The sequence below is a fragment of the Crocodylus siamensis genome, chromosome 1, assembly GCF_052110815.1.
Source record: "Crocodylus siamensis isolate JL-2025a chromosome 1, ASM5211081v1, whole genome shotgun sequence".
NCBI classification, from domain to species: Eukaryota; Metazoa; Chordata; order Crocodylia; family Crocodylidae; genus Crocodylus; species Crocodylus siamensis.
The window spans coordinates 301,060,403-301,087,077 of record NC_143395.1 but is presented as its reverse complement, the minus strand read 5'-3'; the positions used below and the strand labels follow the sequence as shown (position 1 = coordinate 301,087,077).

The window sequence follows — 26,675 nt, the reverse complement described above, 5'->3', positions numbered from 1 at the left end:
GTTGTATGTCTTACAAAACTTCTAAGTACCATGTCATATACAGCCTTACATTCAAAAGAGGCCAAGCTGAGAAGATGCAACTAAAATCTGAGGTGAGCAAAAGTTTGCTCAACAGTGGCCCACACCAATAAGTCCTATTCTATCCATGGAAAAACCTGTTTCCTTTGAACCAGAGGAAAATAAAATAAACTATGATTCAGTAAAAAAAAAAAAAAAGCAGCTTCAAAGTTAATACTTTGGAATACCTTGATTTATGTGAATTCGCTCTTATCCAATGACCCTTTTTATATCTGAAATTTGTTATATGCGAGGTAAATTCACTGTTATGCGATCAGCATAGGCGCACTCCCCCTTCCCCCAAGCAGATAAGTTTGTGAGTTTGTAATGGGAGGGGAAAGGGCCGTGAGTGGAGGGGAAAGGTATGGGAAGGGAAAAGGGATGTGGGGCTGGGGCCCCAGGCCCCACACACCACAGCCACTGCTGCAGCTGCTCTGGGAGTGGCCGATGCCAGCGGCTTGCAGCCACTAGGCTGCGCTGTCCCCCGAACCCATTGGGCTCTGCTTCCCCCGGGGCACTGTGCCCCAAACCCTCTGGCATGGTGTAGCCCAGTGGCTGCAAGCAGGTGGTGTCCGCCACTAACAGGGCTGCAGCAGGGGCAGGCAGCTGCCTGTAGTGGGACAAGAGCAGACTGGGGCCGGCAGCGGCACCAGGCTCTTCCTGGCACTCAGGGTAGGCTGGGGTGATGGGATGGGAGCTGCTGCCACCCCAAAATTCACCACATAGCCCCCTGCAACCTGCCCTCTCAGCAGGGGCCAGCAGTGGCACCGAGCACTGGGAAGAGCCTGGTGCCACTGCTGGCCCCTGCCTGCAGCAGCCACCGGCCCCAGCCTGCTCTCATCCTGCTGCAGGCTGCTGCCCGCCCCTGCTGCAGCCGTGGGAGTGGCGGACACTGTTTGCTTGCAGCCGCTGGGCTGTACCGCACTATGGGGTTCGGGGCACGGTGTAGCCCAGTGGCTGCTGGCAGCTGGCATTGGCTGCTCCTGGGGCTGCTGCAGCAGGGGCTGCAGTGAGTGGGAAGAAGCAGGGCAGTGGGGTGAGTGGGGAGAAATGGGGTCAGTGGGGCTGCCACCCACCCCGAGTGCCACAAAAAGCCCGGTGCCTCCCCGCTGCAGTCCTGGAAGAGGCACACACCACTTGCTTGCAGCCACTGGGCTGCGCTGCACCCCTCTCCCCACCTCTTCCCTAGCTCCAGCCTCACTCCCTCCCTCACTGGCTGTGGGAACACATTCCTATCTGTTTCATTGTAAACTGGGTTTGCTTTATACAAATTCGATTTATGCGCCGTTCACTGGGAACGCATCTACCGCATAGATCAAGGGAAACCTGTAAATCTAAATAGTCCAGTGGTGCTTAGCCCTTTAGACCCACAGGCCAGATGAGTGGGACAGTAATGGTCCACAGGCCAAATCGAGTCCCTAGGGCCCAGCACTGCCCCTTTCCTATCCTGATTGCTGGGGCCCAACACCACCCCTCACAACCTCTCATACCATGAGTGGTAGGTAGGGGACCTGGCTTCACCCCTTCCTACCCCAGTATACCAGGATTGGCTCCTGGGGGGGCAAAGCACTGCCCCCTCACTCCAAGGCTGGGTTCCCTGAGGCCTGGTGCTGCCCATTCCCTTTATGACTGGTTCCTAGGAACCTGAGGCCATGGCCTCTCAGACCCCCACACTGGAATTAAGCCCTGGTGGTCAGCGCTGCTTCCTCCCATACCCTATGTGTTGGGATTAGAACCAATGGCCCAGAGTTGTGCCTGTGTGCTGGGAGCAGGTGCCTGATACAGTGTGCAGGGCCTGGAGCTCCCTGTGACTCCAGAACATTTCTGGATACGGTGGGAACACTGCAGGTCAGGTGATATGAGGCTGTGGGCCAGATCTGGTCTGGGAGCTGGGGGCTTAGCACCTCTGAAAAAGTCTGCAGAAAGTACAGCTGAACACAATAGGCAGGGGTAAACAACTTCTGAGAGATCAGGTAAGTGCAATCTGTATTGCACAGAACATTAAGGTAGGAAAATGGGAAAAGGGGAAGGGGAAAAAGCAGACAGACACAAAAGAAACATGGGTGAAAACTGACTGGATCAATTTTTACTAAAAGATGAAGTTACTAACAGAATTTGACAAGTTATAAAAACTGAATATATATTTTTAAATATATGGAAAATATATATTTTTATTGCTACCTAATTGTATAGTTAAGTTGTTAACGGTAAACTTTTCAGCAATCACTGTTCAAGGACTGCTTGAAGTGCAGATTTATATTTTTGCACTTCAAAGTTCTTAAAGATGTAATTTGTAGAGAGCTGAATGAGATTTCCTTGACAAATGGTGATGCATTTTTTTGAAAAGGCTATTTTTAGTTTTATATAAAAGGATCGACTTCTCTCTCCTTACAATTGCTAGGACGAGCCTTATGCCTGAAAAGTCACTGTTTCTGAAAGCAAGCATGCTACTAAATCTTATGGTCACAAAATGAGCTATCCCTTTGACTTTAAAGGGATAATCACATAATTATGATTACCATCTTTCTCTCTCCCTTCTGCTTCTTCTTCAGTTCCAGCATGCTTTTAGTTGACACTTCACTGTACACTGAAGTTAGAACATAGTGTTTCATGCTATGTGAAAGCTGGTGTTCTCATAATTTCAGATGATATAAACAACTCAAATGGTCTGAAATATCAGTAGCAAATACTGGCTGAGAATTAAAAAAAAAAAAAAAGGAGTGAAGGATAAAGGAGATGGGTTTCAGGATCAAATATAGTGTCCCTTGTGGGACTTTGATGGCTCTGCAAATTCAGAGCTTCTCAGTCACATATTACTATTTCAATTCATGTAAAAAAGTCATAGTTACTGAAAGTTTTTACAATTAAGTTTGTTTAGCGTTTCGTGCAAAATGTGATAGTTTAAATAAGGGATGGCCAACCTGCAGCAAAAGTGCCACAAGTGGCACAGCAGATCAGGAAAGGGAACAGGCAGCACAGCAGCAGACAGGACAGGAAGCAGAAAGAGGGAGGGAGCACATGGCAGAAAGCAAAGCAAAGAGGTTAGGCAGGGAGCGTAGAATTGGGAGCAGAAGCTGAAGATTGGGCAGAGAAAGGGAATCAAAGTGGCACACAGAAAGGGTGCACAACTAATTTGTGGCATGGCGGCCAAAAAGGTTGGCCCCCCACTGGTTTAAATCATGGAGGTTTCCACTAAGTAAGTGGATAATATACCCATAAACCATTACTATAAAGCAGGGGTGGGCAATTATTAGGCTTGGGGGACTCTTTCAGGAATTTGGGTATGCTGTTGCGGACCAAGTGGGGACAAGGAGAGGGGGCAACACAAGCTATCTGGCTTGGGCCCATCTGCTCTGCTGCTGGGGCACTGAATGGAACAGAGTCTTTATGGAGACCAAATGCGACTCCTGCAGGCAGGGTGTGCTCTGCTAGGCAAATGGCATGGGGCTGTGGGTGGGCAGGGAGCGGCATATGGAAGTAGAATGGGCTGGTGGGGACTGGGGACAGGACCATGGGGTGGCAACACCACGGGGCTAGGGGCAGAGCCATGATCCACCCATAATCCCAGCCCTGGCCCGTGCCCACCTATCCCACTCCTGGAGACCACTCCCTCCCTGCCTGCGGCCCCATCCCACCTGCCAGGCTGAGCACACTCTGCTAAGGGGGTCCCAGCTGGTCTCCATGGAGACCCCACCCACCTGCTCCATCCGGCACCCCTTGCAGTGGGTGTGGGGAGGATGGGCTGTGGTGCCTGGACAGCGGGGCCAGGTCCAGAGGCAGTGGAGACACTACCAGAAGCACTCAGGAGCCACTGCCAGGGCTACAGGGATGCTGAGTTCGGCTGCTGCACTGCCCTGCACTCGGGGGTGGTGGGAGTGGCTGCACACACCATGGCCCAGGCTTTTCTCAACACCCGGGCCAGATGTGACCAAGGAACATGCCGCAGATCAGAGGAAAAACCCTTGGCAGGCCTCCAGCCTGTATTTTACTCACCCTTGCTATAAAGGATTGTCTAAGGGAATCCTCAAGAGAGAGATCAAGCTAAGGTGCACTGGGGATATAACAAGGGAAATTTTTACGGCCAGTCACATATTGTCCCTCACTCTTTTTACAGAATTTAATTTTCCAAAACTGCCAATCTGAGACCTTTTGTGAGCACTGAATTGTGTGCAGCAGTAATGCCCAACCTTGTTGCCCCGCAGGCTATATGAGTGGGGTGGGGTCAGTCCATGGGCCAGATCTGGTTTGTGGGCCTGAACCAGTGTGCGTGGGACCCTGGCCCCATACACATTACATCAGGTCTGCCGCCACTGTCCTGGCCCCACATGTGCAGGCTTAGTTCTGCTGTTCCAGCCCTGGCTCCGTGTGTTCTAGTGGGATCCTGCATCTAGTCCACATGGCTTGAAAATCTGGCAGTGGGGGAGCAGTGGCACTGTTAATTGTCACCAACCCCCTGCTGCCAAATTTCCAGACCCTTAGGGAGTCCTACAGCTGGATCGCATGACTTCTTGGGTTGGATATCTGGCCTGCATGCCAAGAGCCATCCTGGCTTCAAGAAATGTATGGTTTTATGTAAAAAATGAAAAGGAACACTTCCTGGGGCTGTAACAAAGCCACTGGATTCAATGAAGGATTTCCACTGACTTCAGTAGACACTGGATGAGACCCCACATATTAAAAAAAATTGCTATTGTAGAAAACATATTTCTCATCAAGATGGTTCAAAAGATATCTGATGTCAAAAAGATCACAGGTCTCCCACAGCTAGTATGTCCCGTCACTCAGATCACTAGAATTTCACAGTACATTTGAAAGCCTTTAGCTTTTCAACAAATGTCTTACTAGCAGCTATTAAAATAATTAATAAAGGAGATAAAAATAAGTGGCAGGAAGGAATTGTAAAAAAATATAGGTGCACAACAGAATCTTAGATATCGCTTAGAATTATTCACGCTTACCTGATTTGCTTGGAAAGAGTTCTTTGGGATCCTGTGAAAACCAAGAAAAAAAGTCAGGTAATGTACTCTGCCATAAGATGTTCATAAAAGCACATTAAACAATATTCTTACCTTCATTAAAGGTCTGGCCTTTTTCTCAAATAAGCCAGAGGGAAAGAGGTAGGCAATTGCTTTCTGCAGAGAAACACAAAGATCAGATGTATTTTTTTCTGTAAATAAAACATTCCTTATAGGTGCTCTCACTATGAGTATGGTATGAAAACTTAAAAGAGTAAAAAACAAAAACAAATCAACAATAAATATAGTATATACACATTATAATAGGTCCCTTCCAACCCTAGAAATATATGAAATCTATTATGCTGTGCTTAGACCAAAAGCAACTGTTATTTTCAGAAAAAAGTATTTCTTTCTGAAGTTTAAAACTTAGCATATCTAGAATGAGTGAACTGGAATGAGTCCTATTTACTTTAAAATTTAACCCTGGAAGTCCATACAATTTATTACAAGGCACAAGCACCACAAAGGAGAACGATTTCATTTTTTTCATATTTAAAAAAAAATATTCACTGCTTTCTTCTCCCCCTCAAAACGATTTTTACTCAACTTTAGATTTATCAAATTTCTTATATCTTTATTTAAGAATCAGTTCTTATTCATTCAAATACAAACTAAATAGAAATAAGTCATACTTGCTTTTCTATCCTGTAGTCTTCAAATAGGAAGACTAATGAATTTCCATTTCACCAGAACATTGGTTTCTTCAAGGCTATCAAGAGGGACGTCTGTTGTGATAGCAGTTTATTTGAAATGATTCAGATCACCCAAAACCATTTTACATAGTTTTCTAAACAACTTTCATCTGGGAGCAGGTGTTAGTCATTATTCATTACAACCTCAGCTACATTTGAACCAGCAACCTGGAGGTGAAAGTCTATGCAATTACTAAAGCTGTAATCATCAAGTCTCTCTTTAAAGATATTTAAGGGACTTTTAAGAAGATACAAGATGAAACAATAACAACATGCACTTCTGCAAACCATTTGTATTTTATTGTTAATATTATTGCTTGCTAAATGCAGTAAAAGATAGCTGGCAGTCAGCCACTCAATATTTTAATGTTGTTTGTGTGCCTGGTTAAAAAAGTAATTTCATTTACTTTAGCAAGTAGCACAGTCAAGATTCCAAACCATTTCTGGCACAATTATAAGACAAGGTATTTTGTCTTATAAAAAAATCACACCTGGTATATTTTTATTCAGCAGTACAACATTATGGAAACTTTTCTTTTCAAAACATTTACAAAAAAAAATCTATTGATTAATAAAGTGAAAAGAATACATTAGAGACTTATTTTTCCCAAATTAACAAAAACAATGTTTTGGCAAATGTGGCTCCAAATGTGGACAAATTTAGTCAAAATATAAAATTAATCACAGCATGAACCACAGAGCTAAAATCTTGTTTTAACTGCAATTACATATGGTATAACACTACCAAATTACTAACTGGATAAAATGCTGCAGTTGCTTCACTTGCATTTTTTAGTGAACAAGTCTGGAAAAATAAAATTATGACAAGTCTGCAGTTAAAATCTTCTCTCAAGAATTATGCCTCTTTGCTGGTTAGGTTACCTTAAGGCTATTACTCGCTGATAATTTTTTTCCATGGACATGGATTGGTTTGTCAGTGCTTCAACCTACTTAATATGCATGGAGTGTTAAAAAGATCTAACCTATTACTTTCATTAATCCCCTACTGGCATTCTGAACAGAAATTTTGAGAATTCTGATGCAAACAAAAGGCTTAACTTGATTTTATGAAATGGTAATTTTGTTTCTCTTAGTGACTGCTGAATTCCCATTTGTTAGTCGATGGCCATTTTGCACACATGCACACAGTAGGTGAACACCTATTTATGAACAAATGGGGATTAATTATGAGGACAACAGAGAAATCTGCTGTGAGCCAGCTGATATTAAACAAACACCTTATTTAACAACACGTTATAGAAATATATTATGAGATACTGAGACTGGCTTTATATGTACTTAAGAGGTATTCTTTATGCCAGTATTTAAAGGACCCAGTTCAAACACTTACAATAACTGACACCAAAAAGTCATCATCAGCACAGTATATCAACATGCTAGAGCCACAGTACAGAGAATGACTGATATACGAGATGGAAGTTTAAGCTTATAAAAATTACTGGGGGTTACATGCTCACAGTCACCTTTGGTGCTAAAAGTTCCTGACCCACAACCTCACATTAGGAAAGCTTAGGATTTGCTTCTCACTCTCAACACAGCTAGCTGTAAAACAACAATTTCATTTCATGGCTTTTGAATAGCTTTCTGTTCCAATATGGAACAAAAACAAAATCTGTGCAAAATCTTTGCAAAAATGATTTGCAAAGTCAGTGCTTAGGATGCTGCCTAGAACAGCTGTATCTCCAGCATCCTAGGCCTTTTCTCTTATCTCCCAATCTATTGAGCACCTAGGTTCCAAAGTTTCAGGAGAACCGGTATAGCTACACAGAATATTCCAGCTTTGATGCAAATTTTAATATTTCAGCTTTGATGCAGCACATTTCAATAAAACTGCTCTGAAAAGCTCTAGCTCCCTGCTTCTGGGTCTAATACAAACAGAAATAAAAAGAGAACCAGCCTCTAGTCTCCCATGAAGAACTAATCTCTGAGTAACTTGAACTGGAGCACACAGGTATTAGTCTAACCTTCTCCTGAATCACTCTCACGTAATAGGGATCGTCTTCACATCTGCAACACTGGTTTCCAATATAAGAATACCTTCATGAATCAGACCAAAATGTAGTAGTCAACTACAGTCTCAATATGTAATGTAGGAGCAAGCTAGTGTACTTTAAAATTATACATAACTAAGATTGAAGCAGCTGTGACAGGCCACAGACTCTGAGGGTTCCCCACAGACCTTTCCAGACCACACTATAGGCTTTTATTGTAGGACAGTGGCTCTCATCCTGAGGGTTATGAGTAGATGTCTGGGAGTCTGGATGAGAGGACACATACAGTTCAAGAATACATGACCACTGGATTCTTTCCATATAGCTTATTCAGGGGAGTGGGGGCAGCTCTGATTTTGGTAATGCCCCTCCAGATAAGGTTGAGAACAAATTACTTGGGATAGTATCAGAGAACAATGAGAAATGTTAAAATGCCTGATGCATACATACACTCCCCTTCCATATGTAGATAGCAGGTTATTATTTTACAACTCTAGTTAACGAAGCCGTATCATTCTTTTTGGGATTGGAACACAACGCTCTAATGTGGTAGACATAAGTTTCATCCCACTTTGCCACACTGCCTTCTAGAATAAGTTGCCTCAAGAACCCAGGCACTGAATACTGCAGTGCTTTTTTCACAAAGAGTTGTCATCTATCTTTTAGTACAGCGTTTTTCAAAACACCCTAAAGTCACAGAACCCTTTCATATCACTTCTTTTGCTGGGGAATCTCTAACCACATCCATGGAGCCAGGCAACCCAGGCTAGCAACAGTGACCTACCATGTCAGCCATCACACCCAATCTCCCTGCAGAACCCCTGATGACCCATCACAGAACCCCTACAGGGTTCCACGGAATAGCTCGAAAACGACTGTTCTAGTGGATCCTCCACCTGGGAGAAAATACCTTACTTCTGCTATGAATTATTCATTTAACTGAAGTTGCAGAGGTAATTCTTTTCAATCTGAAAGTCCTGGGAAATCATTATGCGTACATGCAAAAGAGCAAATTAAAACTATATATAATTCTGTCATTTTAAAACCAAGTGCTTGAGCCTGAGTTACTACCAGGTGGGCTACAGTTTCTTTCACCAGTAGGTTATCAGTCTGAATCCAAACCAGCTAAATGGGGATTAAAGTTTATTCCTTTCTATCCAAAAAATGACCTATGAATAAATGGCCTGCAAACATGCAATAGTTCATTGAATAATTTCCATCAAATGTCACATATACAGAAAAGTAGACAGTTATACTCAAACCTCATTTAGAGTATTTCCCCTCTTACATCAGCTTGAACCTACATGACATTTTCTTCCCTGGTTTACAAGCTGATGGATCTTGTTCCTTCATTCCTCCAAAGCCCAAAGCTAGCACCAAATTAACCTGGCTTAATTTGCCCATTTCATTATCTGTATCTGATATATATTTAACTTTATCTTTAGGTATTTAGAAGTGTGCGCCTTAATTCAAACTGGATTGATAAACAATATTCGGTCTGACTCATCATAAATCACACAAGAAAAAAGGAAAGATATACCATGCTTGCTACACTCAGGATCTTTGAGTCAGCATACCAAACAGGCTAGGGTCCTGTAAAGTTGTTCCATAGTGGCCCTGTAGCAAGAATGGTTGTGAGGGCACAGGTCCACCCTAGCCTCCGGACTGCATCCAGCCTATCTGTGGTACATCCCCACCATAACATGTAATGGTTTGGACAATTTATAGCGATTGTGTTGAATTAGCAAGGAACCTTCAGCAACAGGGGTATTCTGCAGGGAAGCCTGACATCTTTCCCAGCTTGTCTCAGCCTAATTGGTGAAAAGAAAGGGCCCAAGAGCATTGAAAAAAAATAAGACCTAATACTTTTTTTTTTAAATTGAGCCTTAAGTGCTGAAGTATTTAACCAGTTCAGCTCTGACATCATACTTAAGGGCACAACATTTGAAACATTTCAGATCCCTAGGTCGCTGATTTCTCTGCATCAGGTTGCCTCTGCTCTTCAGTTTCATCAGCCTAACTCCCATTCCACTTACCATCTTTGTCCTTGAGAAAACCTCCAGTTCTGAACAAGATTATCACCCCTCACAGCTCAAAAGGAATGCTCTCAACATGAACACAGCACTGAGAGTTTAACAGGGAAGTAATCCCACTGACCATGCCCATCACTAAGACTGCAAATAAATAGCCATGTTTCCAATATCTTTCTTAAAAGTCTTTGTAGGATTTTTAAAATGTGTATCAAGTCAAAAGTGTTTAATAAAAGCTATTTTAAAATTATTAACCTCTTAAAACCACACATACACACAAAACAAAAACCTCACAGTAGTTTTATCGGGTTATGTAACTTCCAAAAAACCCTGCTAAAAATCAATGATAATTACACATCTTTGAGGCCAAAAAATCCTGTTTTATTCAAAGCAAAAGGGTCTGTGAAAAAAAAAAATCAAACTTACAATAAAAGTATGATTATAACATCAACTCTGATACTATTATTGGGTTTTATGCAGATAAAACTGTTTCTTAAAACAAATAATTCTACTGATAGGTGGTTCAATCACCTTTAAAACACCAAAATCTTGTTCACAGAATTGTTACCATGAAAAGGTTACACATAGTATAGTACACGAAACAGCAATTATTTCCACTTTAACAAATGATCTTTCTATATAAAAAACAGAAAGAAAAAAAAACAAAACAAGAAAGGCATCAGTCCACATGGACTTTTCTTAAAAATAATAAGGATTTTTCTTAATTAAGGCATAAAGAAATTGACTTCTTTAAAAAAATAAATCAATCACAGGAAGAAATATTTTGGCTTCAAGCAACTTATTTCAAAATGAACTACAACAACTTGCCATTACAAACAAATGTTAGATACCATATTCTGCTTCTAGACAACAGAAAAAGTTGTAGTTTATGAACCACTGTTTTAATGTAGAATTATATTTCTGAAAGGTACTGGCATTTCATACAGATTAGGAATCACAAGTGTGTAAGGGTTTATTTTGCTAAAATCTGAATATCCTTTAGCAGTCAAATGTGCTAGGCTTTTTAATATAAAATTCTTAACATTTATCCATTAGAGAATGTACTTAATAAACAAACAACATTTTCTTGGGGGCTTCTTATATGCTTCAGGTCACAATATCCTTTGTGACAATCAAGTCTTGCAATATTCTTGCACAAAGACATTTGCAAGTGAAACTAGTTGCTTTAAAACATTTGCTTTACATTTAAACATTAATCTTTCTGCATGCCAAATATCAGTTAAGACTTATAACCTATTTTGCAAGAGATTTTCAGCAGGTACCTACTGATTAAATAAGCAGCTCTAATTTTTTAACTAACTTTTTTTTAAAAAAAAGATGCTTCATACGGAGTTCAGGTATCTGGAATGAATAATAAAAAAACCCAGCATATAAATAGGTCATGGGGCTTAACATGCTTTTCTTGTATTAATCTTACTTAAATTGTTTTGCTTTAAAGTGGAGTATCAGTGATCTGACAGTTTGAAATGAAGGGAGACTGTTTACTATGTCCATAAGTTAAAGTTAAATCACAAATAAAAGGATTACAGACTCAACCAGGGAAAAGCACTGGGTCAGGACTGCAATCTCTATTAATTAGGTATCCCAGCTGGGCAGTGGGTATGCAGCTGTTAACTTGATCAATGACTTACCTAAATGTCATCTCTACTGATTCGCTTATAAATTACCAGCAAGTGAGACTAATGTACAGGTGCTAATTTATTTAAACTGTTCTCTGCAGTTCTACATAGCTTTATAAACTGCATCTGGCACCTAATGTTAGCTGTCAGTTGTACTTAGACATGCCTGTCCTAACGACTCTGTTCATTAGAAATGAGCACAAATTATGAAATATTGTGAAAAATGATACATCAAATGGAATGGGCAAAGCAAATCAATTAGAGAAACTTCATACCACATATTCACACATAGGAGAATAAAATATCCTTGTTTCAGAGCAAGGTCTATAATACCAATTAAAAAGCAATTGGGAGACTTCTGCAGAGTTATATATCAATTTACTGGATCCCCCCCACAAGAAATTCAGTTGTAATGTACCGCTTAACTTTCTATTCCTAAATAAAAGCACCAGCAAAAGCCAATTCTTCATTTGAAACATCCAGTAGGAGTATTAATGCACAGTTAACTTATTTTCCTATAGCACCTGTTTTAAATTCACAAGGTTTAAACATTATTAAAACACAGATAAAATGCAAGTGAAGGACAGAATCCCATGATGTCTACTTTTGAAATGCACTGAACAGATTGATTAACAGTAGAAGAGAGAGAGGTACATAAGTACTCATCAGAAGGAATTATTACTCTCCGAAGTGTAAAGCTTGATAATTCTGCTGCAAGTGCTAAGCAGCTTTTATATTTTTATAACAGAAATTTAATTATGCATAGCAGGCACTATTATGCACTCTTAAGTTTTTTCAACACCTGATGGGATGTGAGCAAATTAAATGTGCACTGTAGATACTTGATATCTCTAAAATAAAATGCTACTCTTTTGTTTTTTCCATCTTTTCAAAAATAAAATTTGTGAAGTGGCTCTGTATTTGTCATCCATGCTGCATATGGAGAAGCTCACTTCCAGAATGGAGGGAGCTCAGTCTTTTCATCCAAATGATTGTAACATCCCATTGGTATCTGTGTGCAGAAGGATCTTCCTCCTTCCAAGTACATGTACATAAAGGGGCTCCAATCCCAGAACATGGTCATACTACCCATTTCATGACATCCTATACAAGCCGGTTCTCTGGGTCCTTGATCCATGCATAGGAAGCTGTATTCACCCTCCCAGTGTTGACCCTGCAGGCAATCAGCTCTATGCCCACAAAACCTCCAACTCTGGGAGTTACACTAACATTGTTTTTACTTGTTATGCAAACAAGACAAGTTCTGTTAAGACTAAGTAGAATTGGTCACCAAATGGAAAATCAAATGTTTAGTAAAAGGAAGTTGCATAGCTTAAAAGCACAAAATAATAAGGCCAATGCAAGCAAATAAATCAACTGTTTTCATGATGGACTTAATTGTACAAAGAGGTGCATCAGTGCCTTTAAAACAACAATCATACTGAAGTTAAACAGACCCCAGAGGTGAGAGCATCTGCAATTGTACTTCCACCTAGAGGAACAAGAATAATATCAGATTTGTTTCTATTGTTCTAAATGTAAATTGATTATCAAAATTATTTACAAAAGTTTAACCTTCTCTTTCCTTAATATAAACTTTAGTATACATATGACATACTTCAAAAATCAAAGGACTAAGAACCATGGTAAATATGGCTCCTCAGAGTTGAAGACTGTTCATGTTAATGGCAAGAAGTCAGTCCCATTTGTTTGTTCAAGCCTTTGCCTGAGATGAGTTGGATGGCAAGTGTGTGTTCTAAGTGATTAGCTGGGAAACATGGTTTTAGAGTTTGTGATCTCTATAACATAAGGGAGAAAACTATGTATTTCTGTTTGTTGACAGAGGCAACTGTTAGCAGCATGTTCATTTTTATACACGTGTTTTCTGATGCCGATTTATCCAAAGTATCAAATAATGGGTGTATAACTTGAGTATACAAAAGCATGCTGTTTTGTAAGTAGGTGATTATATCAGGATTTTATCACTGATCAGTGACCAGTATATGTGGCTGAACAAGTCTAGTTTAAACCACGTGGGAATAGAATTTGTATTGCTAGATGTCCTGATTTAACATCCTTTTGAAAATTATGTTTTGAAACTGCTGGATGAGGAAGTCTTGACTATACCCTGTTAGTTACAGCGATCTGCTTGCTACCTGTATGTCTGAACATATTTAAAAAAAATACAGCAATGACTTCCTGTTATAATTAAGACATGTATAACTTCATTTCCAATATTTACAGTACATTTACCCCTATAGCCAACTAAACCATTTATATTAGCAGAGTTGTGGTAGAAGAGTATCCCCAAAATATTCAAACCAGTGTTTATTAGTGTTGAAGAGGAGGATGGGAAAAGCTCTGCTTAACTCCAGCTCTGCTTAAATCACAGCTGCAATCTGCTACAGACAAAGCAGAATTATTTATTGCTTGTACTATTCTGGTGCTTTTAAAACTTAGTCATGGACCAGGAACCCAGTGTGCTAGTTGACAGTTTCTCAAAAGCCACCTTATCTCCCTGTTCTCACAGTAGCCCATGAAGCAACCAGCTCAGCCTTCTTTTTTCTGCTCCCAATGCATACCACTTCACCCTACAAAGTCACCAAAATGAAAGCTCTCCCTATCACCAGCCTTCTGGTATGTGGTAAAATAGGACGGATGAGCCACAAAAGGGAGGCACTTCAGAGGGAGCATAAAAAGAAAGTGAAATACAACAGGACAAAGGGCGGGGGGAGAGAGAGAGAGCAAGAGAAAGGCAGTGTGAATGCATGGGATAACAGGAATTTAGAAAAAAAGGAAAGCACCCATCTGCCAATAACCAGCTACCAGAAGGATACCAATAAAATAATATATGTTAGGAACTACTGGTATAAACTTAAATTTAGGTCTATATTAAAATCACTAAGTGAAATGAATCAAGTGTTGGTTGGAAAATAACCTGTAAAATTTAATTTGCATCACCAGCTGCTACGATATCATGCAAGAAAGCCTGACCTAAAGATACACAGCAGGTCAAATTATGAGTAAACATTTCCAAGTACTACAAAAACCTTCACAGTGGTTCTTATGACCTTAGATCAAGTGGATTGTCCATTAGCAGTCTTAAAAATAACCTACTGTGCTTTACCAAGATATAGTATACAGCCCTATACTGTAATGCTGACCTCTCAGTGTAGCAGGGGTAGAATCTCTATTCACAACCACAGTTGCAATGTTTGCAATATACAGTAGTATTCCTTCTTATTCTGACAGTTTGATTAAAATTCACAGAGAGCTGAGGGGCTCATGCTGAAGTAGAGTGCTTTCAATATCTGAAACTCTACAGTAAATTACTTCTCCAACAGAGCAACTGTACTTACATCAATATCCTCTTGGGTAAAAGTTTCTGGATCTTCTCCCATCATGTTGGCTAAATGTCTCTTTCCTAGGTTGAACTCTTCAGTCTGTTCTTTAATAAAATCCTGTGTGTACACTGGAGGTCCTGGAATATGACTTCTGTTCTGCACTGCTGTACTGGTACAGATTAGTCTTAATGTCTAAGGAAAAAACCAGAGGCTTAATTTTTGTTGTTCCCACAGTGAACTCTTAACAAAATGCATGACATAAAAAGAGAAACATGCCTAGAATAGGATTCTATACCACAGAAATTAAGGAATAGTAGGTATATCCCAGAAGTTGTTTTCTTTTAATTGCAGAAAACATGTCTACAGATGTGTTGTTCAAACAGTTTAGCACTTATACCTGACATATTAATTCCAAGCTGTGTTCTGATTGAACGACTACATTTTTGCTTAATAATGTTACGTAAATTTCAATAAGCTCCTGGTTTTGGGGGACAAAAGGTGAGATTTCACTAACAGAAGGACGCATAGTATTTCATATTGGGAGTGTCTAGAAAAAGCAAAACAGATATGCATGGTAAAAAAAAAAGAAAGAGGATCCTCTTTCTATCTGGAAATAAATTGACTGTATTTTTCTCTTATTGTGTGCATACCATGCACATGTGCTGGTTGCATGCGTTTACAGAGAGAACTTCACAATAAGTGCAAATTAAACAACAAATGCAAAGTGTGGTGAAAGTACGAAGATACGTTCTTAATGTTGCCCTACCAGAAAAAGGAAGGAGAAAGAAATTGTACACAATAAACCTTTGAGACAATGCCAGTTTTCTAGTATTTTTCTCCTGGAACAATGAAATAGCTTAGGAACCATTCTTGCACTGAAAATCATGCAGTGGTGCTACGCAGTCTGAACAGCGCTTTGGACCCTAGTGTTTCTCAGCACAGGTCAGGGTGGAAACAGACTTTCATTCAACTGCAGAGAACCTAGCAAAAATGGACCCCAGGCCTGAGAGGGGCTTTGGCACATTACAATAACACACATAATAATATTATTACAATACACATAATAATATTATTACAATATATCAAAACACAATTGATCTTCCTATTTTACAAATGAATCCAAATAGAAAAGGTAGATGAACCAGCTTCCAATACAAAAAGAACCATTTGGGGCGACCAGCTTTATACTGGAAAGCAAAAAGATACTAAAAATATCTTCTTTTTTTTTTTTTATAGATAAATAAACAATTTAAGAATGTCAAGAAAAAAATCATTAACTGATACCACTAGGTATAAATTTGCTACTTTGAAAACACTCAGTCTCTTGGTTACTTTCGTTCTACATTTTCTCTCAAATATATGAAATGATGGCATGACAAGACTGCTACCTCTGTCTCACTCTTCATATCTTTGAGCTCCTGGTCCACAGTTTAAAAAAGACTCTGCAAAGTGTCATGACACAATAGTGTAGGCAGGGAGCTAAATCAACACTCTGGCATACAGTATACAACCGCGCAAGACACAAACTCCACTGAAAACATTAAAACACATTTTGGCACAGTTTGTCAGCCATTGTTCTAGAGGTGGAAAGCTACTCAAAATTCATTCACTTAAAAGTTTTCTGAATTGCTATTTTGATTAAAATAAAATGATGAATATTCAGAGTCAGCAAAGGATACTGCTTCCTTAATTTGTAAGCTATTATTTTCACTAAGACATTTCATTAGGATTTCTTGAATATTTAGGTTACTGACAATTCTTTGGCTGAACAATTTATTCCCTTGACTCTTAAAACCCCTCCAGGGCAATTCCTATCAACAAATACTAGTGAACTTAGTTCCAGCTCACAAGTCATAACCCAAGGGACACTTATCTTTTGGCTTCTGTGAAAGACAGTAGGATATGGCTAGACAGATTTGTTTTTCTTTTACCAAGATAATCAGTGGGTAAGACAACTGTAATTTCAATCAAGCACTCTGCCAGAGAAACAGAAGCATCACTGACAGAGTTATAATGTCCCAATTTTGGCCTAATGCCAATTTTATGCACTATTTTATCCATCCAATGCTAGAATTAACAAAGCCCTTCTGCTGTCTAGTTATGCCATAAACTGGAGAGAGAACTGATGATTGGAATTGATGCTTCTTCCTTCCCACAGAGAAAAAAGGGAGCGGGGAGAGAAACTAAGGACAGAGAGGAACACTACAGAAGGGTGAAAATATCAGATCTATTCAACATTATTCATCGTGCCATGGTCAACAGTGCCATGATATTAAATTCAGTGGTGAATCTTATGGTCTTCTGCGTAAGCTTGTAGTCTCAGTTTACATCTTAGGGTACATGTTCCAGTGCCAACATAAAAAAACCCCACAAACAACAAAGCAAAACAAAACCAAGCTAGTTAGCAGACTTATTGCTAGCAACCTTATTGCAGCTGAAATGATTTCATAGAATCATAGAAGTAGGGTCAGAAAGGACCTTGTAGATCTTCAAGTCTGACCCCCGGCCTGAGCAGGAGAAAAACTGGGCTCAAATGACTCCAGTCAGGTAGGCATCAAGACTCTTCTTAAAGACCCCCAGGGTAGGAGCCAGCACCACTACTCTTGGAAGTTGGTTCCAGATCTTAGCTGCCCTGTAAAGTAGTTCTTACGGATGTCTAATCTAAACCTACTGTCTAACAACTTGTGGCCGTTATTCCTTGTTATGCCAGGGGGCGCTAGGGGAAACAAGGTCTCTCCCAAACCCTTCTGGTCCCCCCTAGTGAGTTTATAGATGGTCACCAGGCCCCCCCTCAGCCTTCTCTTGTGAAGCCTGAACAGGTTCAAGTCCCACAGTCTCTCCTCGTAGGGTCTGCCCTGTAGTCCCCAGATCATGCGGGTGGCCCTCCTGGACCCTCTCAATGTTGTCTACATCCCTCCTGAAGTGGGCTGCACAGAACTGGGCACAGTACTCCAGCTGTGGCCTGACCAATGTCGCACAGAGGGGGAGGATTACCTCCTTGGCCCCGCTTGAGATGCATCTGTGGATGCACAACAAGGTCCGGTTAGCCCTGCCAACCATGACCTCGCATTGACAGCACCCTGCACTTGTCAATATTGAAACGCATCCTGTTTTTGTTAGCCCACTCCTGTAACCTATCCAGGTCTTGCTGCAGTCTTCCCCTCCCTACTAGCATGCTCACCTCACCCCAAATGTTGGTATCATCAGCAAATTTAAACAGGGTGCTTTTCACCCCGTAGTCCAAATAGCTGATAAAGAAATTGAACAGCGTGGGCCCAAGGACCAGCGTGGGACTCTGCTGCCCACTTCCCCCCATGTCGAATATGACCCATCCACCTCCACCCTCTGTGTAGGACCCTTCAGCCAATCTGCAATCCATCTGGCTGTGTAGATGAATCAATGCCACAATCGCCTAGTTTTTTAATGAGGAAGGGGTGGGAGATGGTGTCAAAGGCCTCGCTGAAGTCCAGAAAGACTATGTCCATGGCATCACCTGCATCCAACGCTTTTGTGACCTGATCATGAAAGGCAATCAGGTTGGTTTGACATGACTTGCCCCTAATGAAACCATGCTGGTTGCCCTTGAGCATCATCCCTGAAGCCGGCCCATCGCAGATGTGCTCCTTGATGATCTTCTCAAAGAATTTCCCTAGGATTGAGGTAAGACTGATGGGCCTATAGTTGCCCGGGTCCTCCCTTTTTTAAAGATGGGGACCACATTGGCTATATTCCAATCATCTGGCACCTGGCCCAAGCACCACAAGCGCTCGTAAAGCCGTGCCAAGGGTCCTGCAATAACTCCTGCTAGCTCTCTCAACACCCTGGGGTAGAGAGCATCTGGACCTGCTGATTTGAACATGTCCAGCCCCTCCAGAAGCTCTCTAACCCAGTCCTCCCTCCCCAACCTGAGGTCTGGAGACATTCCCCTCGAGTCCCTCTTGCATCACGGTGGAGAAGTCCCGGTCCCTGCACAAGAAAACGGAGGTGAAGAATTGGTTAAAGGTCTGCTTTCTCCTCTGGCTCACTATCACCCAGGTGGTCAAGGACATGAAGGCCCCTTATCAGGTCGTGGCCTGTGGCCAGGACCAGGTCCAACAAGGCATTTCCTCTGGTGGGACTGTGCACCTCCTGAATTAAGTGGAGGTCCTGTATCTTGGCCAGGAACCTCCTGGAATGGTCCGACCTGGCTGACTGTTCCTCCCAGCAGATGTCTGGATAATTTAAATCACCCATGACAACTATATCCCTTGCCTTAAGTGCCTCTGCAAACTGGCCCAAAAATTCCTGGTCCAGCTCCTCCCCTTGGTTGGGGGGTCTGTAGTAGACTGCCACCATTAAATCCCTCTTCCCTTGGCCCCCTTGTATCTTGACCCAGGGCACTTCAGCTTGCCCCTCCTCTGACCCCATTCTGCTGGCAGAGGATGTGTATTGCTCCTTGACATAGGACATTAACTGTCCTCTTATGCCTAGCCATCTTTGTTTGTAAGTCAGGATCTAAACAAGTGTATGCCAATTAAAATTTTCAGCTAAACTAATACATGTTGTAGAACAGGGATGCCAAACTCATATCATTCCCTCGTCTGGATTGAGACCGTAGGGGTTCCTCACGGGCCAGATGTGAATGTGGTCATGGCAAGGTGACTGATGCCAGTGGCCACAGGGGTAAACACAATTGTCACTTGCCTACCACTGTTGATACATGACCCCAATTCTGTGCCCTAGATTTCAGTGATGGGCCCTGCTCTTGAATTCCTAACCCCTTTATGACCACAGCAGGCCATACTTTTGACATTGCTCTAATAAATGTACAATATACCTAAAGTGTTTTAAGCCATAACTGATGCAGCTACACAGTAGAACCCCAGTCTTACATACATATATACAAGTGAAATCCCACCAAAGTTATAGAGAAATTATATACCAGAGTAAGGAGCTCAGATTCTACCTCTTGGTTAAAGGCAATAAGAGGCTAAAATACAAAAGGTTGCTGTCATGCTATAAGAATACTGTAGCCATGTTCTCTTCCCATGGCCACATACATCTCTGGTGTGTTGGCTGTAGGAGGTATGACTGGCACAGAAGCATCTCTGTCACCTTTCATTAGGGTAATCCTCACACGATTATATGGTTTTGAAAGCAAGGGGCAAAAACATCTGTATTAAATGGATGAATTTAATACCTTCTGCTGTATTTTTGTACTGTTAACCCAAATCTTATCTGGGATAATTACGACGTCTACCCAAATTCTACTTGCAGTTCCAACTGAATACAGTATGCTTTATCTCTTGTCCTAAACTTCTGTATAGTTTTGGTGTATATTGCAAAACAAGTACTGCAATTCAGTCCAGTGCATGATCAATCTTTGTGTGCCAGCTGTAAAGCTGAATGAGGTGGAAAAGTAGAGGCATGTGAACATGGTTCTTACAGAAAATACAGGCAAGAGCAAATCAATTCCTCAAGCCTAATATAACAGCACTTGAAACAGGCACTGAACTTTGTTGCTGAGGTTCTTTTTATCTGGCTTTCATTTTAAGTTTCAGGTAATATCTCCAACATGTATTTATTATCATATCATATGAAAAAAACATTGATCCATAGTGTTACACCAGTTTCCTACAACAACTCATTTTCATACGGATTACAAAAAAATATCAATATATAAATACATGTAGCCTTCAAGAAGAAAACTCTTGTAAGTATTTGGGAGGGTAAAACACTGAGATAGTAAGCGACGTTTAGAGCTATCACCTACTTTCTTTCTTCAGGAAACAACTGAATTTATTTGGTGTCTTATTTTTCTTGTTAGTAGCTAATTATTTGTAATTCTTTTTAGTGAACAAGTGATTTCTTATAGTAAGCCTCACAGAATCTTGGCCCACAATTGCTTTTTCTCTGCCATATTTTAAACAAGATACTTTAAAAAGATTACATCTATCCTATTCTTGTAAATTTCTATTGTAATTTTACCATTTTTTCCTTCTTCCCTTAAGCTATTCATATGCTTCCCTTGTTTCAGTTTGTCACTAATCAAGAGTCCCTGGACACATAAACTGCTTATAATTAGAAAAAGAGCCTCTTATGCAAATTAACACCTATTGTATAAGGTATCTCTTTTGGGATAAGAGTACTATTTCATGGGTGGTGCGAATAAGAACTGAAAAGCAAAGCTGAATGTTTCTGGCATTTAAGTCAGACCATGTGATAGAACGATGCATTTAATTAGGAATAACACATTTATATTAATTTATCATACATTTCATACAGTGTTATTACAGATAGTATTTTTACTATTTCTAAAAAAAACATAATGGATATTAACAGCAGTCCTGAACTAATAGAACGTTAGTCCAGGAAAAAAACAACTTGCTTCTATCCTCTCAATTTCTTAACACATGGGGAAAGAATGTAAAGAGCATAAAAGCATCTCTGAATATCCTGGCAAGTCCTTTTCTAGAGAGCGCAATATCTGCAGAAAAATAAAGTCTGTTTAAAGAGAAACAAAGCACTTTTAAATGGTACTCTCTCAGAAAGAAATTCAAAGGGATTTAAGTATTAGGCGCAATATCTATTTAGTTACTGTTTCATCAGTTTTTGCCCATTAGCTTCACTGGAATCAATGGAGGTACATTGGTGTAAAACTAGTGTTTAATACCTAGGCTTGGCAGAATTCAATTTTTATTTTTCTGTCATTTTGACAGCTAAAATCAACACTTATTTCTGAGCAATTCTTTCAATTTTTATTGGTTTAAATTTTCTGGATGCATAAAATTAGCGGTGTGGGGGGGCAGACAATTTAATAATGACAATATACTGTTAAAAGCTTTATAAAAATCACTTTAAAATATGTAAAAGTAAATATCCATAAATCAATAAAGCATATCTGCTTTAAATCATTTGGTGCATTCATCAGGAAAGAGCTGGGCGGGCAGGGACCAGAAGAAGAGTGCAGAGGCACTTCAGAACTCTAGGAACATGGGGAGAGGCAGCAGCCACCCACCCCAGGGTGGCAAGCAGCTCCCAGCAGCCCCTTAGAAGGTGAGTCCCACCTGGCAGGTACCAGCAGAGAGGTACTTCTCCCCTGGTGCCTGCCAGGCAGGGCTCACCCCCTAAAGGGTCACTGAGGGATGTGTTCCCAGATCTCCTGTTTGGCCTGGTCCCTGCATAATTAGGGTGGAGGCCAAACTCTTAGAAAGACCTGATCATGCAAGGGCTAGCCCAGGCTTGCTGGGAGTTTGGTGCCCCATCCCTGGCTGAGACCTGGGCAGAGTGAGTGGCTGGTAGCACAGGGCTCCCTGGCTGCCAACAGTCCTCCAACCCCTGTCCCAGCACAGCCCCCAGCTTCTGCAGTGGCTGGCTGAACCACTGTCAAGAGGAGCAGTGATTAGGCAGCACAGCCAGAGATCCCCTCACTCCAGACAGACAGAGAGAGAGAGAGAGAGAGAGAGAGTGTGTGTGCCCGCGCATAGGTGCCCCCTGCCCCACATTTCCTTACCCCGTCCCTGATTTTTTCTTTTACATCACCTTTCTATACATTTGGATGATTACTGATGGAAATATTTTTTTGTCAAGCTGAAAACAATGTTTATTAATAAATATCAAATCCTGCCAAGTCTATTAATACTATAATGGAGAATCTGTTTAATACTGATACAGGCCCCCTTAACTCACTTGGATAGAAGATAATTGGGGACCTACTTAATTCACAGTTTTGTGGAAACTACAAAATCTGCAACTGTCCATGTAATCAACTTAATAAAAATTAAATGCTGGTTCCCCAGTGGGAGCCAGTGGTCCTAGCTGCCTTGCGGCCTCCTGGGAGAGGAAGGCACCAGCTAGCAGGCTGGCACAAAGGACAACCAGCAGCCAAGATGGCAGTTGTCCCCTCATTCCTCCTCCCCACTAGGGCCTTTCCACCAATCAGTGGCAACGGGTGGTTCTACCACAAAATGCCTTCAAAGTTAGCTCTTCTTGCTGCGACCAAGCCCTGAAAATTGCTTTGTCTGGCTATGAATTTAAGTAGGTCCCTAAAGATAATTTGACTACAAAAGTCAATTTGGGACATTTTACACCATTTTACTGCTGAAGCTAGGAATGAACATTCAGGTAAGCTCCAGCTTATTATGGACACCCACAGACCAGTATCAAAGCAAGGAGTTTATATGTTGAAATGTTTTAAAAGAATCACAGTCTTGATGACATAAAACAGTCCATTTGTTAAATGCATGATGAAAGATTATTTTAAATACACTGAATTCTACACCGTGAAATATAATTAACTATAATGAAGCACATTTCTAGTACAAAGCTTAGAAATAAACTGATTTGAAACTGGAAGTTTAAATTTGAAAAATTCCAGTTGGTTCTAAAAGTCAACTTTTCCATAGCGAGAGTAATCTACCACTACCCACTTCATCATTTCAAGTGCTTAAATCAAGACTGGCTGCATTTCTGAAAGACAGTTCTCAACCTTTTTTCAAAGTACCCCACTGAAACTGCCAGCATTTAGTTTTCACTGCATTCTGGCTACAGAAAAAGTATAAAGGAAATGCTTCCTTGCAAAAACTCAGAAAAACCACAAGTCTGAATGTGTCTAACACTGGATTCCTATTGGGTTTATCCTGTGAATCATGTGTGCACAACCTAACAATGCTAACACTGCATGGCACCTCAAACCACCCTGGAAAGGATTTCAATGCAACCTAAGCACCCTAGTTGGAAATCACTGCTCCAGATCAACTAGAGTTACTGGGCTTGATAGTCTTTCCTGCTATGTAAATAAAGGATAATTACCTCTCTGCTGGAAGGGCCACTACGGAGGTTCTTCAGTCTATGCCAAGCTGGAGATGATCCCATCAGCCTTGCTGGTTACTAGTGCTATGGGCCAAATCCTATTTCTCCAATTAGGTGCTTAAATGTGATCCTAGTCCACCCGTTAGTTCTTGAAGACCATAGAACTAAATGTGCTAATAGATTTGCCTTCATCTTCAGGCTAGGTTGCAAAAGGCAAAGAGAAAGAGGATGTCTTCAAGTGTTGCCCTGTCTTTCCTCCAGGGAACTGCATGGAGTAGAACAGGATTGTACTCGTACCACTCGGGCTCTTAAGTGCTGAAGTACAGTCTGGTTTTGAGATTGTATTTATATACCTTCAAGCACCTTAAAAAATGCCTCGCTGCAAGGGTTTAGTTAAAGGGGGAGAAGGGAGGATGCATTTCATAGCCATTAAAGGAGTGGCTCTAAACCAGGGTGCCACAGTCAATTCACAAGATTAACGTCAGGAGGAATCCAGTGTCAAAACCACTCTGCCCTGTCCTGGTTTTTCCAAGTTCTTTACCACAGAAGAATTGCTCTAGCTCAGGGACTGTCAGCCCCTTGTCCCCGGTCATCTAGCCTGGGAGCTTCCCCAGGTCTGTAGAAAGCCCTGTGGACCAGGGCCCTGCACACTAGACATGGGCGCAGGGCGGGTTGGGGCCCGATTCCAGGTGAGGCCCTGGAACCCAATCCCCATTCGTGGGGCTAGGTGGAGGTAGCACAGAGCCCTCGTGTGTGTGTGGGGCCGGATGGAGGCGTTGCAGGGCCCCGATCCTGGGGTGTGCCATACTCATAGAGAAATTGGGATGGAAGGGACCTCCAGACATCATCTTGCCCAACCCCTGCCTTAGGCAGGATCAGTTCTGTCCGAACTACCCCACACAACCCTCTTCTACACCACTGCTTCCCAAACACTGCCTGAGCATGACCCCATTTATGGCTCCATGTCCTCAATGTGGCCCCTCACTCCCAACCCACAGCCCTCCCCCTGCCACCACCCCATCTATGCTCTCCGCAACCGGCGACACCACATGAACCTAACAACCGAGATGTGGCACAGCCCAGTCTGCAGGGCCCATGCATGGGGCTGAGCAGAGATGACCAAGGCCCTAATGCTGGTGTGCAGCATGCACCCCTATACATGAGGCCAAGCGTGAGGGCCCAGAGCCCAATCCCCTTGCAGGGGGCGTGAGGCCCTGACCCTGCTGCAAGCCATGAACCCCATGCATGGGGCCGGGTAGAGGCTGCACGAAGCCCCTAGCCCCGTGTGCAATGCAATGCAATGCAGGAGCTGCCACCAGCAGTCTCGAACCCGCGGCCTCACGGGAGAAGCAGAGCGAGCGGGGCCAGCAGCCCGCCGCGTTCGGGGGGGGCAGGAGGACGGAGCTCCGCCTCCTTCCGCGCACGGGCCTCACTCTCACCTGCGCGCCCGGCCTTACTCTCGCCGCGCTACAAGCGCCGCTGAGCCAGAGCACGCGCCGAACGGCCGCCGCCATGTCCGCGCCCTGGGCCCGCAGGTCAAGGGGGTGGAACCAAGCGAGAAGGAAGGAAGGAGGAAGCCTGCCGTGGGCGCAAGCGTACTCGGCTGGTGAGGTCGGAAGCGGGCCGCCCGCGCCGCGCTGATTGGCTGAAAGAAGGACGAGCAAGCTTCGGGCGTGTCACGTGATCCCCCTTCCACCTACGCAGGCGCAAGAGCCTGGAGCGCGGCGGTTGGTTAGTTTCGCTCTGAAGCAACGTGGTTGCGCGCGCAGTCAGCCGGGCTCCGCTCCGCCCCTCGGGCTAGTTAGCTGCAGTGTCCCGGGGCTGCGCCTCAGGGTTGGGGTTGGGGCCTTCTCCCTCTCTCCCGGGCTACTGTGGGGGGGCGGGTGATATTTGTCTGCAAATAATAAAACCAATAAAGCAACAATAATAATATACTAGCAATAATTATAATAATACTAGTAACCGTTATAATAAGGGTGCCAGTCAGATGATACCAGCAATGCTTGTAATAATTATAATAACACTAGTAAGAGTCAACAACGACAATACTAGTAAAACACTTGTTATAAACAACAGTGGTAATTATAACAGCAATGCTAGTTGTATAATACTACTAGCAATAGTTATAACCAACAATACTAATAACAGTAATAACATACTCATAACAATGATAACAATACTAGTCATATACAACTATTAATCCTATTGTAATAATTACAACAGGAGTCATAATCGTAGCAGTAATGCTAGTAATAATTATAGCAATACTAGTCATATAGTGCTGAGTACAAAAGTACCATAATAATGACAATACGTATAATACAACTGTAATTATAAACAGCAATACTAATTAGAATACTAGGCATATAACAATGGTACTAGTAATAGTAACAATACTAGTCATGTAATAATAGGAATTATAAGCAACAGTAAAACTAGTAATAATTATAACCACAAAAAGACTAGTCATGTAGTAATAATTATAAACAACAATAATGCTAATAATAATCATATGGACTGTAGGAATATAATAATGATACTAGTAATAATAACAGCAACAATATGAACGATACAATAACAGTAACAATAATTATAAATGACAATGGTATTAGTAATTGTAACGATAACAATGCTTGTCATATATTAGTAATAAGTATAACAAATACTAGTCATAGTAACAATAGTAATCACAAGCAGCTTTAGTAACAATTATAATAATGATGGCAATACTAGTCATAGTAGTAATTATAATAATACTTGTGCTAATTTTAACTACAATATTAATGGTAACACTAGTAATAATTATAATGAACAGGAACAACAATAATAAAAGTTTCTTTAACTGCATGAAAAGTATTCTGGGTGAAGCTGAACCTGCAAAAGCAGAATGGTAAACAAGGGCATGGCTAGGCTATCTGTCAGTGGTTCTCAACCTTGTTAGCCTCAGGGCCTGCCCCACAACAATTTTTTAGCATTAAAGTAGGGGTGGGCAAAGTCTGACCTCTGGGCTGGATCAGGCTGACAGCAGACTCCATTTCCCAGCAGCCACTGCCTGTGTCACTGTGGCCAGTTTCCATGGAGACCACAGCAGC

At 41.8% G+C, this 26,675-nt stretch overlaps 1 protein-coding gene across 1 annotated transcript in view; it reads right to left on the bottom strand.

Annotated features, from left to right (window-relative positions):
* MRPS9 (mitochondrial ribosomal protein S9) overlaps nucleotides 1-25,195 on the bottom strand; it is a 53,134-nt gene extending 27,939 nt beyond the window's left edge. Inside the window, exons 1-4 of the mRNA XM_090020938.1 lie at nucleotides 25,023-25,195; nucleotides 14,809-14,985; nucleotides 5,127-5,189; nucleotides 5,016-5,046 (exon numbers count right to left, since the gene is read on the bottom strand). Of these exons, the coding sequence (XP_089877064.1) occupies nucleotides 5,016-5,046; nucleotides 5,127-5,189; nucleotides 14,809-14,985; nucleotides 25,023-25,097 (346 nt within the window). The 5' untranslated portion in view covers nucleotides 25,098-25,195. The remainder of the gene's footprint in view (nucleotides 1-5,015; nucleotides 5,047-5,126; nucleotides 5,190-14,808; nucleotides 14,986-25,022) is intronic.
* Nucleotides 25,196-26,675: the final 1,480 nt, after the last annotated feature.